General features: G+C 41.1%; 1 protein-coding gene across 3 annotated transcripts in view; it reads right to left on the bottom strand.

Annotated features, from left to right (window-relative positions):
* TMTC1 (transmembrane O-mannosyltransferase targeting cadherins 1) overlaps positions 1–16,432 on the bottom strand; it is a 113,028-nt gene that overhangs the window by 7,284 nt on the left and 89,312 nt on the right. For all 3 annotated transcript variants that reach the window (XM_077469006.1, XM_077469007.1, XM_077469008.1), the window contains exons 18-19: positions 6,033–6,155; positions 4,631–4,708 (exon numbers count right to left, since the gene is read on the bottom strand). In XM_077469006.1, the coding sequence (XP_077325132.1) occupies positions 4,631–4,708; positions 6,033–6,155 (201 nt within the window). The remainder of the gene's footprint in view (positions 1–4,630; positions 4,709–6,032; positions 6,156–16,432) is intronic.

Below are 16,432 nucleotides of genomic sequence, written 5' to 3' on the forward strand. Positions count from 1 at the left end.
CCCCTTATGTACCAGATAACCTAATGGTGATTTTGCAATAACCTTGCCATTAATTATGACACTAGTGATACATACAGAATATATTTTTTGGTACAAACAAGATATTCTTTTGCAGATAGCTTAAAAAAATATTATTTTATAGATTTATATTACATTTTACTATGAATAAAAAAAGTATAAAAATAAACAAAAAAGTATGCATTTTCTTTTTTTATCATTAACACAACTATTGTTACTAGAACAAGAAAGCAGTAGTAATTGATAGGTGAGTAAAAAAATAAAGTGTTGGTGTAAGTAAGTAGAAGAGAGCAGATGTAGAAAGGAAGACTATGCTAGGAGAAGGGTGAAGAACACAGGTATTTCACCTTTGGGTACTACTGCTTCCTACAGGAGAATTGGACACTAGACAAAACAGTGGACCAATCCAGGATAACTCTACCACTGCCAGTATGTCTCAGTTTTGTAGTAAAGCATTAGCAAGAGTATGATTATAAACACAGAAAGATTAGACTGATAGACATCAATGGGCTCCAAAAAAGGGATTTTATGATGAATACATTGGACGATTGAGAGTAACAGCAAGTCTTTAGTCTTCCGGACTTCCAAAAGCAGTCAATTGAAGGGTGGGCAAGCACAACAAAGAAACACTGACAGGCCCAAGAAAAAAACTGAGAACTGGGGCGTGTCTGGCGCTCAATGAGTCACCTGCAGGAACTTAAAGTGAAAGTCCATGCAAAATCTAAAATCCCTGCATCTATAGACACCAGGGATCGAACACCAAACTCTCTATCACTGTAAAGAAACAACGAGTATATATACCTTTTTTGGAAGTTGATCTGAACTGCTCCGACCGGATCCCACACTGAGCTGTCAGCCGCAGCTTCTCTGTGTAGGTGGGTGCAGAGGACATAGAGGACAACCGAAGCCCCATAGTAACTCTATGGGTGATGTTACTTTCCATTAATTTCACAGCCGTTGTCGTCAGTGTCCTCTGCAGAGCTTCCGGCGCTGGAGATTGGGTCGGAGCAGGTCAGATCTGCTTCCAAAAGGTATGTATACTCATCTTTTCTTTACAGGGATAGAGAGGTTAGTTTTAGATACGTGGTGTCTATAGATGCAGGGATTTTTTTTTTTTTGCAAATATAAGTTTATTCAAGGTTTTCACATACATGGGGTAGATCCCCCAGGGGAAAAAAAAAAAAAGAGGAACAAAAAGTGACAATAAAGACAGTGAAGGTCGCAGCCTCCATAGTGTGCAGCATAGTAACAGGAAATGCGACTATCAACTACTTAATACACCGTCATATGGGATCGACCTCAGTAGAAGTCCCTCCTCTGCCACAACCGGCAAGGGGGTCCACAAATATACCAAGTACAGTGAGTAACTCAAGGTCTAGATCTAGAGGCCGAACTCGCAGCCACTGTAGGTAATCAGTAGGTCGCTTGCATAAGGGAACAGTTTGCAACGTTGTAAAAACATAAGAAAAAGAAAAGAGGGGGGGAAGATGAGAAAAGCAGAAGAGGATGGGGGGGAATGGTGTAGAAGAAAGAGCTAATGAAAGGAGGGGGTGAAGAATTTAAGGAAAGGGAGGGTGGGGGAAGGGGGGGGAAGGAAAGGGTTAGGAAAGGGAAACGGAGGAAACTCGGAGTCCCCCGCCCGAATGTTTGTCAGTCCCCCTGACTCCCCTTAGTGCCCCAAAAGGGCTCTACCTTCTGTCGAGTACACAAACACATTCCAGAGTGACCACGTTTTCCGGTATACTTCCTGCCTATCTTGAGCAGTCAGTATCAAATCTTCCATTTTGTTAATTTCTTCCACCCTCCTCAACCACATGGCTACGGAAGGGGGAGTTTGCTGTTTCCAGAGCAGAGGAATACAAGATTTGGCCGCGTTGGTAAGATGGCGCAAGACTGACCGCGCATATCTCTTAGGGGGCAAGTCCGATAAGTGTAAAAGGAAAAAGGCTGGATCATTTGGGACTTGCCATTCCGTGAACTTCTGGACAATATTGCGGACTGCAGTCCAAAAGTCCAAGAGCTTGGGACAGGACCAAAAAACATGTAGGAGCGTACCCCGGTCTTCCCCGCAGCGCCAGCAATGTGCGGGCGTGTCCGGGAAAACAAGGTGGAGGCGGCTAGGTGTCAGGTACCATCTTGTGAGGATTTTATAATTCAACTCCTGTGTTTTGGTGCATATTGAGGACTTTAGGGTAAACCGTAAAACCCGCGTAATCTGTGCGGGCGTGAAGGTGTAGCCCAAGTCCTTCTCCCATTTCGCAAGACTGGAGATCTGGTGCGTTGGCGGCGGCGTATTTAAGAGCCCATACATTTGAGAAAGAAGTCGGGGGATAGGTTCTGTGCCAGAGAAGTACTCCTCAAATACCGTCAGCGATCTAGAGTGAGCCAAGGGGTTCGGGATAGATTGGAGGAAGTGATGCAGACGCACGGCATCCCAAAAATCTAAACCGTAGGGACCCCTGCGGTCCATAAGGGCACCAATAGAAACCCAGCCGTCGCGTGTTACAAACTGAGATGCCTTAGTAAGGTCGGAGTCACGTAAACGACGAAACTGCGTCGATGGTAGGCCTGGCGGGAATCTAGGATTACCTAGAATCGGTGTCTGGGGGGACGACGTGGTCGTTAGGGAGCGTTGAAGCGCCGCCCTCTCACTCTGATACAGGGTGTTGCCTATAAGCGGATGGGTCTTCACTTCCCTCGGCAGCGCCGCCCTGCACCATAGGGCAGACCTCAGCGGGACCGGACACTGATGTTGTTCTATCTGGGCCCACAATTTAGTGGGAAGGTTGCGGGCCCAGTCAAGCACTCTACTCAGATGGGAGGCACTATAATACTGTCGAACGTCTGGTAGCGCCACACCTCCGTGTCGCTTTGGAAGAGATAATTGGGAACGCGGTATGCGGGGCCGCTTCTGTGCCCAGACAAAACGGGTAAATAGCGCCTGTACCTGTTTAAAATAAACAGGGGGGATCCTGATCGGCAGAGTCTGAAATAAATACAGAAATTTTGGTAAGATGCACATTTTAAGTAGATTACATCTGCCAAACCAAGAATAGGTCCCCTTCTGCCATGAGTCCAGAAGCAGTCGCGTCTTAGTCAGCAAAGGGGGAAAATTACATGCGTAAAGGTCTGCAAGGTCCGGAGGAATAGTAGTGCCTAGATAGGTCAGGGCGGTCTGAGTCCACTTGAATGGAAAGCTGGATTGCAGGGCAGTGAGCAACCGTGGCGGGAGCAACATCCCCATGGCTTCCGATTTGTTAAAGTTAATTTTCAAATTGGATAACTTCCCATACCTCTCAAATTCCTTGAGTAGATTGGGTAGGGAAATACCTGGGTTAGTTAACGTAAATAGCATATCGTCGGCGTAAGCCGATATTTTGTGTTGCACACCCCCCACGGTTACTCCCTGTATATCCGGGTTCAGTCGGACCGTGGCCAAAAAAGGCTCTAGAGTCAGTGCGAACAGGAGAGGAGATAGTGGGCAACCCTGCCGTGTCCCGTTAGCGATTGAGAAAGAGTTTGACAGTGCCCCATTAACCTTCACTTGGGCCGTCGGCGTGGAATACACCCCAGAGATACGCGCAATCATCCTGTCGCCCAGCCCCACATGCCGGAGTACCGCAAACATAAATGGCCAATTGACCCGGTCGAAGGCCTTTTCAGCATCCGTGTTTAAAAGTACGCACGGCAATCCCGCCCTCCGTACCACATGAATCAGATTTAGCACCTTCGTGGTCCCGTCTCTGGCCTCACGGGACGGAATAAATCCAACTTGATCCAGATGAATCAGTTGTTGGAGCTGACCTGCTAACCTTGTAGCCAAAATCTTGGTGTAGATTTTGAGGTCTAAATTTAGAAGAGAAATCGGCCGATAACTGCCGCAGCATGCCGGGTCCTTTCCCTCCTTGTGAATCACCGAGATGTGAGCGGCTAACGAGTCCCTAGTAAACTCCCCGCCTTCCCCTATTGCGTTGAACAGGGCAAGCATGGGCTGCCCCAGGAGGTCCAGCAGACGTTTGTAGTATTGCAATGTGTAGCCGTCTGGTCCTGGGGCCTTCCCTGGCTTCATGGTCCCTATAGCTTTATGGATTTCCGATGCAGGGATTTTAGATTTTGCATGGACTTCCACTTTAAGTCTAGAGCTAGCATCAGATGAAGCAGAAACACCAACCTGATACAATGTGTGAACAGAGGACTAAGTGGAGGCTTTGCCAAAGTTCAAGAAGCGGTTCCAGATCTAGCAGAAACCTGATTCTTGAGACCATAGGCTTAGTGAATAAAAAATGATGCTAGTAAAAACAAGTTAAGCTCCACACAGCAGAGCTGGGGAAAAGGTCTACATTGCTGCTGGTAGTGGTATTCTAAGCTGACCCACAGTTTTTTCTTTACCAGTGTCCAATTCACCTGCATAACCCAAAGGTAGGTGTCCCTCAACAGACGAAAAAGAAACACGCATTTAAAGCATACATAAGCTTGGCTTGAAAAAATGCATAAACACATACTGTTTTGCGTATACAAGGAACATTACAATATGTGCTTAGGTAAGAAATGACCCTACAAGACTCTATTAAAATGTTCTTCCACTATCACATCCCCACATATCTTATATTACCTGAATGTGTTTAATACCTCCCATGTTCATCCAGGCCTGGGCCTGCTTGGGACTCAGATCGGCTACGAGGCTGTAACTCTGAAAAAAATAAAAAAGATTAGAATTAGATCTCTCTTTTTACTGCCCTCCAGGACTTTATTAGAGGGATTTACCCTCACTTCCTGTTCAGCTGACAGCAGTTTCAACAGACAGAAAGTCAGGAAAAATCTGCAACAAAGACTGAAGTAAAAAAAGTGACAGGGACTCTAACCTTACTCTACTAAATAAAAGCCTTTTTATTTCTGTCTGTTTCTCCTGAAGAGTTTCCCTCATTTCCTGTCTAGTGAAACCTCAACAGGACAGGATGTGAGAAATTTCTCTAAGGGAGCCACAGATTGCAGTAAACATCTTACATGGGCCCTAAACCTTCCCCACTCTATCCAAAACTATGTAAAAGGTTTTGGCTGGACATACTTTATTTGAAAAGACAGCCAATTTTATGTTGGGAGTTGGTATGAACTTTTTAACAATATACTGTATGTTGCAAGTAAGCTAATAAGTTGAGTTCAATGGTTCAACCTCCTACTAAATTAAGAGGTAAGCTGCAATATGGCTGCCTCTCCTGTTTATAAGTGGAAAGCACACTAAACCCTGGTATATGAAAGAAATACTACTCTTACTGTCCACTGTAACTGATTAGATCATATCTTTCAGTGTACCAGCACAGTATAATAGACTAAATGGCAGAAGGTGATTGGTTGCTATGAGCATCTTCTGGATTTTATAATACATAGACATTTTTCTGCCACACTATGTCGGTACCTGAGTCTTGACCATCACATCTATACCATCTAGCTAAGAGTATGTGGATACCACTCCAAATTATGGGTTCAGGTTTGTTTAGTGCAGGGTACTGATGATGCTACAGCATACAGACATTTTAAAACCATTGTACTCTTCCAGCCTTATGGTAACGTTGGTGGAAATCCCTTTTCTGTTTCTTATGCACAATGACAGCGCCATAAAAACATGGTGTGAGCAGTTTGACCAGGAACCCACGTTATCTTGCAAACAGCCTTGACCTCAACCCTACCTAACACAATTGGAATGAACAGGAACACTGATTGATAGCCAGGTCATTCAACATGAGTACCTGACCTCACAGATGTTCTTTTGGTTGAATGAGTACAAATCGCCACAAGACATTCCAAATTATTGTGTAAAGCTTTCCTAAAAGAGTGGAGGCTGTTATAACCGCAGCTGCTGGCTTTAATTTTTTCAGTGGTGGGTGGACCTCCGCTTTAATATCAATGTCCATGGGTTTTAAAGAAATGCTCAAAGAGCTCATATACAGTAGGTGTGATGGTCAGGTGCACACAAACCTTTCTCTATATAGTGTATCATCATACAAGAGATACCGTACCTGGAAGGCTTTGTCCAGTTGATTAATCTCTCGCAGTTGGTTGCCTTTTGTAAAATGGAGATCAGATATTATTTTAGGGTCTTCTGACTTCATCTGCAGAGCGATATCAATCATTTCTAGAGCCTACAGAACAGGAAGACATGAGATTTTAGTTCACAGAGATAAAAGGTGAATCCTTACCTGCTGTTTCTGGTGATAACATTGTGTATAGGTGACACTACACGCCAAAGGGTACTAAGGGGTAGACAGCTTTGAAAAAAGGTGTTATTTTCCTAAGCCAGCTGGAAGTATGTTTGCGCTTCCTCCTCTACATTGGCATTGCCATAAAAAATCTGAAAATTGGGATGGCAGCTTCTGTACACCAAAGGATTTCCATAATCACCTTGGGCTCTGAAAGGGATGAGTGACACTAGGATTTAACCATTTGAACCCAGCAAGGCCAATTCTGACATTTCATGCATACATGTAAAAATCTGCATTTTTATTTTGCAAGAAAATTATTTAAAAACTCCCAAGCATGATATATTTATTAAACAGAAGCCCTGGAGAATAAAGTGGTAAGCGCTGCAATTTTTTATGCCACACGATATTTGATCTTAAATAGAAATTTTCAGGGATAAAATAAACGTTGATAAATGTTGGTTAACATAAAACACAAGATAATACCAATTTTTGATCAAATATAAAAGATGATGTTATGCCAAGTAAATAGATATCAAACATGTCATGCTTTAAAATTGCACTCGCCCGTGGAATGGCGACAAACTATGGTACATTTTCCATAGGCGATGAATAAAAGGTCTTTAGAGGTTACCAATTTAGAGTTACACAGCAGATCTGGCACTAGAATTTTATTGCTTTCACTGTAACATTCGCAGCAAAATCTCATATGGGTGGTTCAATCACCATTTACAAATGCACGCAGGACTGACATATGCATTTGCACGTGAGGGGGGGGGGGGGGGCAGGGGTGCTTTCATTTTTTTTTTTTTTTATTTATATAATTTTTTTTTTCACTGTACCTTTATTTTTATTTTTTTTTATCAACTTAACTGTTATCACAAGGGATGATCAACATTCCCTTGTGATAGCATGGACTGTGACAGGTCCTCTTTATGGAGAAATCTGGGGTCTTTGAGACCCCATTTCTCTCTTCTGGCCCCCAAAGCAGGCGATCAAGTCAAGTTTTGTACACCCCATCTTGGGTCAGGCAGGGTCTATTTAAGACCCTGGCTCCCGGACTTGCCACACATTTTGAAGTGTAGGGACAGGTCACCCATCTGGCAGGGACAGTGACTAGCAGTAGGGAGAGGGTAGGTATATGCCCTCATTATTCCTGGAGACCTCCCCTGTTTGGGCCACATCCCACCCCTCAAGACAGACACTGTTGGCACATCCGAGAGCTGCTCTGCTACACATCACTGTTACATCCAGTAAGGGTTCCCAGTCGAATGCCTTTTGTCAGGCTTTTTGTGAATTTCCGAACTTTACCTTTAATACAAGTTCTGTTTTCGGCAACTGGACTCTGAGTGTTTACTGCCACTACACCACGCTGCACCTCCCCACAGGTCTAAATCTGAGAATTGTAGACTCACTGTAGACTCGGTGTGGCTAATCTATCTGAACAGTTGTAAATGAGAAGTTTTTCTGGCTAGGGTGTTCTGTCTTTGTCATCGGTTAGAGGGAATAATAACTTCCCCCTAATATCTGGATGCTTCTTTAAGCTGTAAGTTTTGAGTACCAGAACACAAATGTTAAGTTTTGTTGAAGAGATCTCAAACTACTACTTACTCTGGGGCCGCGTACACACGGGCGGATTGTCTGCCCAACTAAGTTCGTCAGACAATCCGACAGACAGTCCGTTCAACTTTTGAATGAACGGACTTGCCCACACACGGCACTTTTTGAGTGGACTAATACGGCGGACTAAGTTCGCCATACAATCCGCCCTACTTTTGAAATGAACGGACTCGCCCACACACGCGGAGGAAAGTCCGCTCATTTCGAGCGCGTCTCCAGGTCTTTATATACACTGCGATTACACACTATATATCACTATTCTATGTAGAACAGTTGGTGTCTGTACACTAGTTGCATTTATTGTATTACAGACATTTCTGCACGTCGCTGTATTGGTGTTTTTATATGGGCGACCCGTGTGAACAACATGAGTTAATTATAGTTTAGGAAGGAAGGGGTTAAAATGTTTGTTCCTTTTCTTGCCCATTAATCGTAATATCTATGGAATATTCAAGTAGATGGTTGATTGCCTAAAGTATACGCCTGATTTGGGTGCATTTACTGTTTTAGGCACTTGATTGAGGCGTCTCGGCTTATTCTAGTGTCCGTGAGGGTTCTAAAAGGTTTTTTGTTTTTCTTTTTTGTTTCTGTTTTTATTCAACTATTTTACATGTTATATTTGTATATTTGTGTCTTTTTATAGTGGTAGTTGCAGGTACATACTTTATTTTATGCATTGATTGGTGTATTTACATTAATTTACACATCGATAAAAACACGAGATTGGTTGGTGTATGTACAACTTTAGAAATATTTGGCAATTGTGATCTGCTTCTGAATCTTGGATTTTCCATGCATGCATACTACTTGTCATCGAAATAAGTCCATCAATTGTATGGTTTCATATTGGTTCTTTCATTATCATTCTTTTCTTTTTTCACCAACAGTTCACATAAATATGGCCATCGATCTGATGTGATTTTGTTTAGTGCAGGTTCATCCCTGTCACTGTTATAACACAGTTCATTCTCTAAATATTTGAGTTTATTTACATACATATAAACATTCAATACTGTTTTACTTTGAATCTTATGACATTTATTCATATTCTTTATCTATGCATTAAAAGGCTACTCTGCACTAGTGCACAATTATATGTATTATCACCTTTACACCAATATATTTATATACACACATTTATACACGCCTATATACATATATACATTTTTCTTTTTATTTTCACACTTTGTTATTTTCACCTCTATATGTATATATATATATTTTTTACATATTTATACTTTTCATCTAATCACGTTTCAACACACAGACATGTTCACCTTTTTTTCCCCTTTTTTCCTTTCCCAGTTATTTTCACCAACCAACAACTGGGTGTGGAATCCATGTGTGGAGAATCTATGATGATAGCCTTATCAGCTGTCATGGTTTTACCTCTGATTTCACTGTGGTGTGCTTATACATGAACAGTATATATTTGTTTGTTATTCAGAACATAAGCTAGCTATGAGTAAGCGCTGTTTGTAGCGTGAAACGCGTTAGCCATTTTATTCAAAAATCCTTTTTTGTTCCCTTTTTGCTGTGACGTTTTGTTCAATGAAGTTTTGCACTTGCATTTTGAAGAAATAAAGGCATCTAATTTTTACACAATCCGGAGTGCGGCTATCCAGAGTTTTGTTCTGTTTCTACACATTTGGCTTATGCAATCAGCCTGCACCTGGAACCCCATTTGGAGAGCTAGCAGCCTGTCAGTGGTTTTGACTTGGAGCGGTGACATCTTTGTTTGTTTTGTCGACTTTCTGGATCTTTTTGCATCTTCTAAATATCACCAGCTCAGAACATCCACTTCTGTTTACCCATACACAGGTATTTACAGCTTCGTTTATCTCTCCGATCTATTTTACCAGTGGGGTTGAGAAATTCTGCCTGAACAATCTTGAACATGGATCCGACCATCATCTCAACAACCACAGCAGAGGGAACATTCAGTAGAACCCTCACGGCGCTGTCCAATAATCCATTACAACGAACATCACAGACACACACGGTACAATCTTTGGACGATGATAGTGTGCCTCTAATACGTCAATTCAGGAAACTTGAGCATCTGATGGCCAAAGAGATCAGAGTTTATTGGGACATTAGTTTTCTGACAGAATATATTTCTATAGCACACATTCCACGTGGACTGCGTATTAAAAAGTTTCCATCCTCAGAACTATTCAATGATGACATGAAGAAGGAATGGACTGAAGCACTTGATATTTGCTCCTTCACCTTAATGAAGACTTTAGTGTCATCTAAAACAAAAAGAAATAGAAGTGCTACAAACAGAGATAACCTCCGTTCAAACAGACCTAGCAAGGATGCAAACTCACCCTGACTTTTTGAATTTAGACAGCCGACTTAACAGCAAATTGGATAAAATGGAAAAATCGGTGATCGACAGTAAAAGAGGGAAAATGGCTCGTGATAAAACAGACTATGAAAATAAAAAAGTCTATGTTTGGAAGAAGCCACGATTTTTTCCTGGACGTTCTCAGAGGAATCCAATTAAACAAGTCATTTTCTCAGATCATGACAGTGACCTGGGAGATGATACCCTTGCGTATACCATGTCAGATTCTTCTCCAGAACACCTCACAAGTTCTACAGAACCATCAAGTTCAATCAAATCTACTACAGATCGGTCACCGGGAAACCCTCAAAGATCCAGTCAAACCAAAAAGAAAAAATCATCCATAAAAAAGTCAGGAGAGGGGGCAAGAAACACAGAAGTCGCGAAGGACACTCAGCACATGCCACGAACGAGAACCAGAAGATAGCCCTAAACGTTATCAATGTTTCAGAGAGAATTTTATTGAAAGAGGAATGTCATTTATTATCAAGAGGACTTGGTTTTTGCCCCAATAGACACTTTGATTTGTTTGGAACTATTTTAGATGTCAATAGGTTTTCACGAGCTTTAACACTCAAGAAACATTTCTTGGACATTTCTCCCACAGACATTGAAGCTGAGGTTTCCTTTGACACCTGCGAGCGGGGTGAGTCTCCTGATCTTCCTTCACCTGTCAAGTTTTGTGATACTTGTGCATTATTAGATTTACAGGATCTTGCTATGGAATCGGATTCCTTCCCCCTTGACCCTATCGATGTTTCCCTAAAAATGTCATTTAAGACTAGATCCAATTTTTACCCTATCGAGTCAAGGGGCAAGGATCTGGATTTATTCCAAAAAATGGTGGAGAGAGACTTGACCCGCCTTGCTCGCACTTGTCATAAAAAAACATTTCTTGACAATTTAACAAATGCTGAAAGAAACGCTTTCAAATCATTGTCAACAGATATAAACATAGTTATCAAGAATGCGGATAAGTGAGGCAGTGTGGTGGTCCTGAATTCATGTGATTATACCCCAATTTAATGTTACCTTTTATGATATACTAGTGTTCCAGTTCTGTTTCTTATTTTCCATCAGCTTTTTCAGCCATCCCAAAATCTAACGTTATAATAGTCATAGGTTCATTCACAATAACACCTTCTACAAGCTTGTCACATGGGATCAAAATGATAACATCCATGTGAATGTCTAAAATTATACATGTGTGCGCTAGTCAGACACACCAAGTGGGTGGTAATTGACATTTCTTCCCCATATTTACTAAGATTATAGAGGGGGGTTTGTCTAGTTTGTGAATGTCACCCATATATAGATATTTTCAGATACAGTATATATTACATGGGTATAGTCTCATAGATATGGGACACACTCACTATTTTACATGTATGTGGTTTACTGATATAACCCAGATATTGGGGATTTTGTATATACCGCATTACACACTTTGCGGTTTATGCAATTTATTGATGCGGTTTATATACAGCACATTTCACATTTAACCATTGTACAGATCTGGAAATATTCTTTTTCCGCGACTATAGTCTTTTAACAAGTAAATCTTTATATATTTTTTCACTTTACATAATCTAGAGAGGTGTCATTTACATTAGGTTAATAAATAAATAATAATAAAAATAAGGAATAGAAATCAAGAGATCTCACAGCATTGTAGCGTGATCCCTTCTGCATATATATAGTCCACAAACCGTGTTCACATGAGTTTATACATATTGTGGTTATATATATCACCATTTTATCTTATGCGGAATTGATCATGTTCAATCACCCGTTATAGCCATTGCATCCTTGCCTCTATTCCATCATAGACTCTCTTATACTATTCACTCAGGTCATTGGTCTTCAAAGAAAAGGAGATGTTTCACAGCATTATAGTGAGATATTTCCTTTTCATATTACACAACCTATATAAAAATGTCTAAGTGACTTTATATACACTGCGATTACACACTATATATCACTATTCTATGTAGAACAGTTGGTGTCTGTACACTAGTTGCATTTATTGTATTACAGACATTTCTGCACGTCGCTGTATTGGTGTTTTTATATGGGCGACCCGTGTGAACAACATGAGTTAATTATAGTTTAGGAAGGAAGGGGTTAAAATGTTTGTTCCTTTTCTTGCCCATTAATCGTAATATCTATGGAATATTCAAGTAGATGGTTGATTGCCTAAAGCATACGCCTGATTTGGGTGCATTTACTGTTTTAGGCACTTGATTGAGGCGTCTCGGCTTATTCTAGTGTCCGTGAGGGTTCTAAAAGGTTTTTTGTTTTTCTTTTTTGTTTCTGTTTTTATTCAACTATTTTACATGTTATATTTGTATATTTGTGTCTTTTTATAGTGGTAGTTGCAGGTACATACTTTATTTTATGCATTGATTGGTGTATTTACATTAATTTACACATCGATAAAAACACCAGATTGGTTGGTGTATGTACAACTTTAGAAATATTTGGCAATTGTGATCTGCTTCTGAATCTTGGATTTTCCATGCATGCATACTACTTGTCATCGAAATAAGTCCATCAATTGTATGGTTTCATATTGGTTCTTTCATTATCATTCTTTTCTTTTTTCACCAACAGTTCACATAAATATGGCCATCGATCTGATGTGATTTTGTTTAGTGCAGGTTCATCCCTGTCACTGTTATAACACAGTTCATTCTCTAAATATTTGAGTTTATTTACATACATATAAACATTCAATACTGTTTTACTTTGAATCTTATGACATTTATTCATATTCTTTATCTATGCATTAAAAGGCTACTCTGCACTAGTGCACAATTATATGTATTATTATCACCTTTACACCAATATATTTATATACACACATTTATACACGCCTATATACATATATACATTTTTCTTTTTATTTTCACACTTTGTTATTTTCACCTCTATATGTATATATATATATTTTTTACATATTTATACTTTTCATCTAATCACGTTTCAACACACAGACATGTTCACCTTTTTTTCCCCTTTTTTCCTTTCCCAGTTATTTTCACCAACCAACAACTGGGTGTGGAATCCATGTGTGGAGAATCTATGATGATAGCCTTATCAGCTGTCATGGTTTTACCTCTGATTTCACTGTGGTGTGCTTATACATGAACAGTATATATTTGTTTGTTATTCAGAACATAAGCTAGCTATGAGTAAGCGCTGTTTGTAGCGTGAAACGCGTTAGCCATTTTATTCAAAAATCCTTTTTTGTTCCCTTTTTGCTGTGACGTTTTGTTCAATGAAGTTTTGCACTTGCATTTTGAAGAAATAAAGGCATCTAATTTTTACACAATCCGGAGTGCGGCTATCCAGAGTTTTGTTCTGTTTCTACACATTTCGCGTCTCCAGGTAGGCGGGGCCCGCGAAGGAGACGTTGCTGGCCCCGCCGCCTGGAATGGACTTAAAGGGGAACCCCAACGCCGAAAAAAATCGGCGTGGGGGTCCCCCCCAAGTCCACAACAGACCTACCCGGCCGGCCAGGAAAGGGGGGCGAGCGCCCCCTCTCCTCCTGAGCCGTACCAGGCCGCGTGCCCTCAACATGGGGGGTGCCTTGGGGAAGGGGGGGCCGCGCGGCCCCCCCACCCCAAAGCACCTTGTCCCCATGTTGATGAGGACAAGGGCCTCTTCCCGACAACCCTGGCCGTTGGTTGTCGGGGTCTGCGGGCGGGGGGCTTAATAAGGGGGCCCCCGGATACCGGCCCCCCACCCTATGTGAATGAGTATGGGGTACAATGTACCCCTACCCATTCACCTGTAAAATAAAAGTACCAAAAAAAAAACACAACACACGAGATAAAATATTTTATTGCACAGCTCCGGGGGTCTTCCGTCTTCGGGGGTCTTCTCGCCGGACTCCTCCGCTATCTTCTTGTAGCTCTTTTGCTAGCGGAGGAGTCCGGCTTTCTTCCTCCCCGCCGCCGGCCTCTTCTCCCGACTTCGGGGGTCTTGTCCCCCTCTTCGGTTCTTCTGCCGCCGCTGTCGCCGCCGCCTTCCGTTCTTCTTCTTCTCCAGGAGATGTTGCCTCGACGATCTCTCCGGCCGGAATGCCAGAGCCGCGCTGCGCGGCCACTTATATAGTGACAATGGGGCGGTGTCACATGGTATATGTCACATGGGTTGGTGTCACATGGTGACCCCGCCCCCTTATGATGTCATAGTCCCCATGTGACATCAACCCATGTGACCAACCCATGTGACATATACCATGTGACACCGCCCCATTGTATATTATATATATTATTATATTATATTATATATTATAATATTATATTATATATATATATATATATATATATATATATATATATATATATATATATATATATATATATATATATATATATATATATATATATATATATATATATATATTGTACATTATATATGGGATCCCAGTTGAAGTCTACACGACGTAACGCGTAGGAACCCGGAAGTGACGTCCATATCCGGTCTGCTGCTGTATCTTTGTGCATTGTTTTAAGCTTCGTTTGTGAGTAGTATTCACCTTCTTTTAAATAAACATTACATGTTTTAAATACTACACTATGCCAGTCCTCCCTGATCTATTCCTTTGAGTGTACCCTATATCACATACAAGGAAGCTGGAGGAATCCCTAAGAGCCTGCTACATAGCAACCCCCGTGATCGTCCTGATTGCCCTGTACTAATTTCGCTGTCTACCTCACAGCGTTGAGGTAATTGCATTTTATTAGCATCACTTGCACGGACCATCACAGAAGGATTGCCGGCTCAGCACGTTGCACTTTAATTTAGTGTGTTTATTAAGCCACATTATTTGATCATGTATGGGACACTTTTATGTGCTTCACTATAACCACGCAGATCTGGTTTTCTTTACATTTGTCACCTTTTGTTATTAACTATTTTTTTTGTTTGTTTCCACGGAATTAACTACTTTTTACACTATACCTGCGTTTATGTATTTTTGGTGTATGTAGCATAACATATGCACCTAGTCACTTTCGAGACATTTTTATTTTTATACTTTATAAACATTATGCACCCGATCAGTTTCAGCAATATTAATGCACGTTTGCACTTTTAATATTGTAGAATTTTTTTCCTCATTTTATATCTGCACTTTATGAAGTGTTTCTTATTTAGAAGGTTTAGTTCACTTATCCACTATTGTTTTATATGTATGTATGGCTGGAAATTAGCGCAACACACCTCTATTTTGTTTTATATGTACCATCACAAGTGCACATGCTCAGACATGCAAAATAGTCACAATTTATCCCCCATTCATTTTTTACAGAGCACTATAGTAAATTCAAAATTGGCGTGTGGCTAAAAAGCGAACGTGAAAATGTGCATTATATAGCCAAATGCAAGTTTCAACCTTTGATTCTAATTGTACAATTGTTACTTCCACAAAAAAAAATGGAAAATTTATATCAGATAATTACCGTAATTTTCCTTTCCTGATAGGCTCCATGGCAGCATACTTGTGGGTTAGCCCCGCCTCCATAATTAGCCAATAGGACCCCTACTCCCATAAATCTTTGCTCCAAGCTGCTATCCGTGTTCCGTAACTAGCCTACTCCAACATTTGGGAGGGAACTCCTGCTGCCATGGAGCCTATCAGGAAAGGAAAATTACGGTAAGTATCTGATATAAATTTTCCATTTTCCTGACAGGCTCCATGGCAGCATACGTGTGGGAAATAACTCGCCAAACACACCCAGGTGGGCTAAAAATGTTGAGCAAAGAAACTAGAATTTTATTTTTCATTGTCCACTGACAATACTTGTAAACCAAAATTAACAGAAGAAAGCGCAGCTGGCTCCACACAATAATGGGAAAAAAAAGTATTAATTAAAGACCAGGAAGCCGCTCTACAGATAACTTCTGGTGCGACATGTCGAACTGCTGCCCAAGAGGTCGAGATGCCCCGAGTTGAATCGAGTTGAATCTGCGTCACTGCCTCAGGAGGAACCAGGCCCTTTGCCTTGTATGCCCTTTGAATCGTTTGGACCACCCAAGATGAGATTGATCTTACTGATGCTCGCATCCCTTTATTTTTGCCATGGAGAAGGACAAAAAGAAAGTCTGTTCGTCTGAACGAAGCTGTAGCGTCCAGATATTGCTTCAACGTGCGACCAACATCCAAAGGGTGAATCTCTTGGTTGTCTGACATTCTAAACGTAGGTAGAACAATCTCCTGATTTTCATGAAATATTGA

Source organism: Lithobates pipiens, unplaced genomic scaffold, assembly GCF_037356315.1.
Source record: "Lithobates pipiens isolate NorthernLeopardFrog02 unplaced genomic scaffold, aLitPip1_a1.2 Scaffold_8, whole genome shotgun sequence".
Lineage (NCBI taxonomy): Eukaryota > Metazoa > Chordata > Amphibia > Anura > Ranidae > Lithobates > Lithobates pipiens.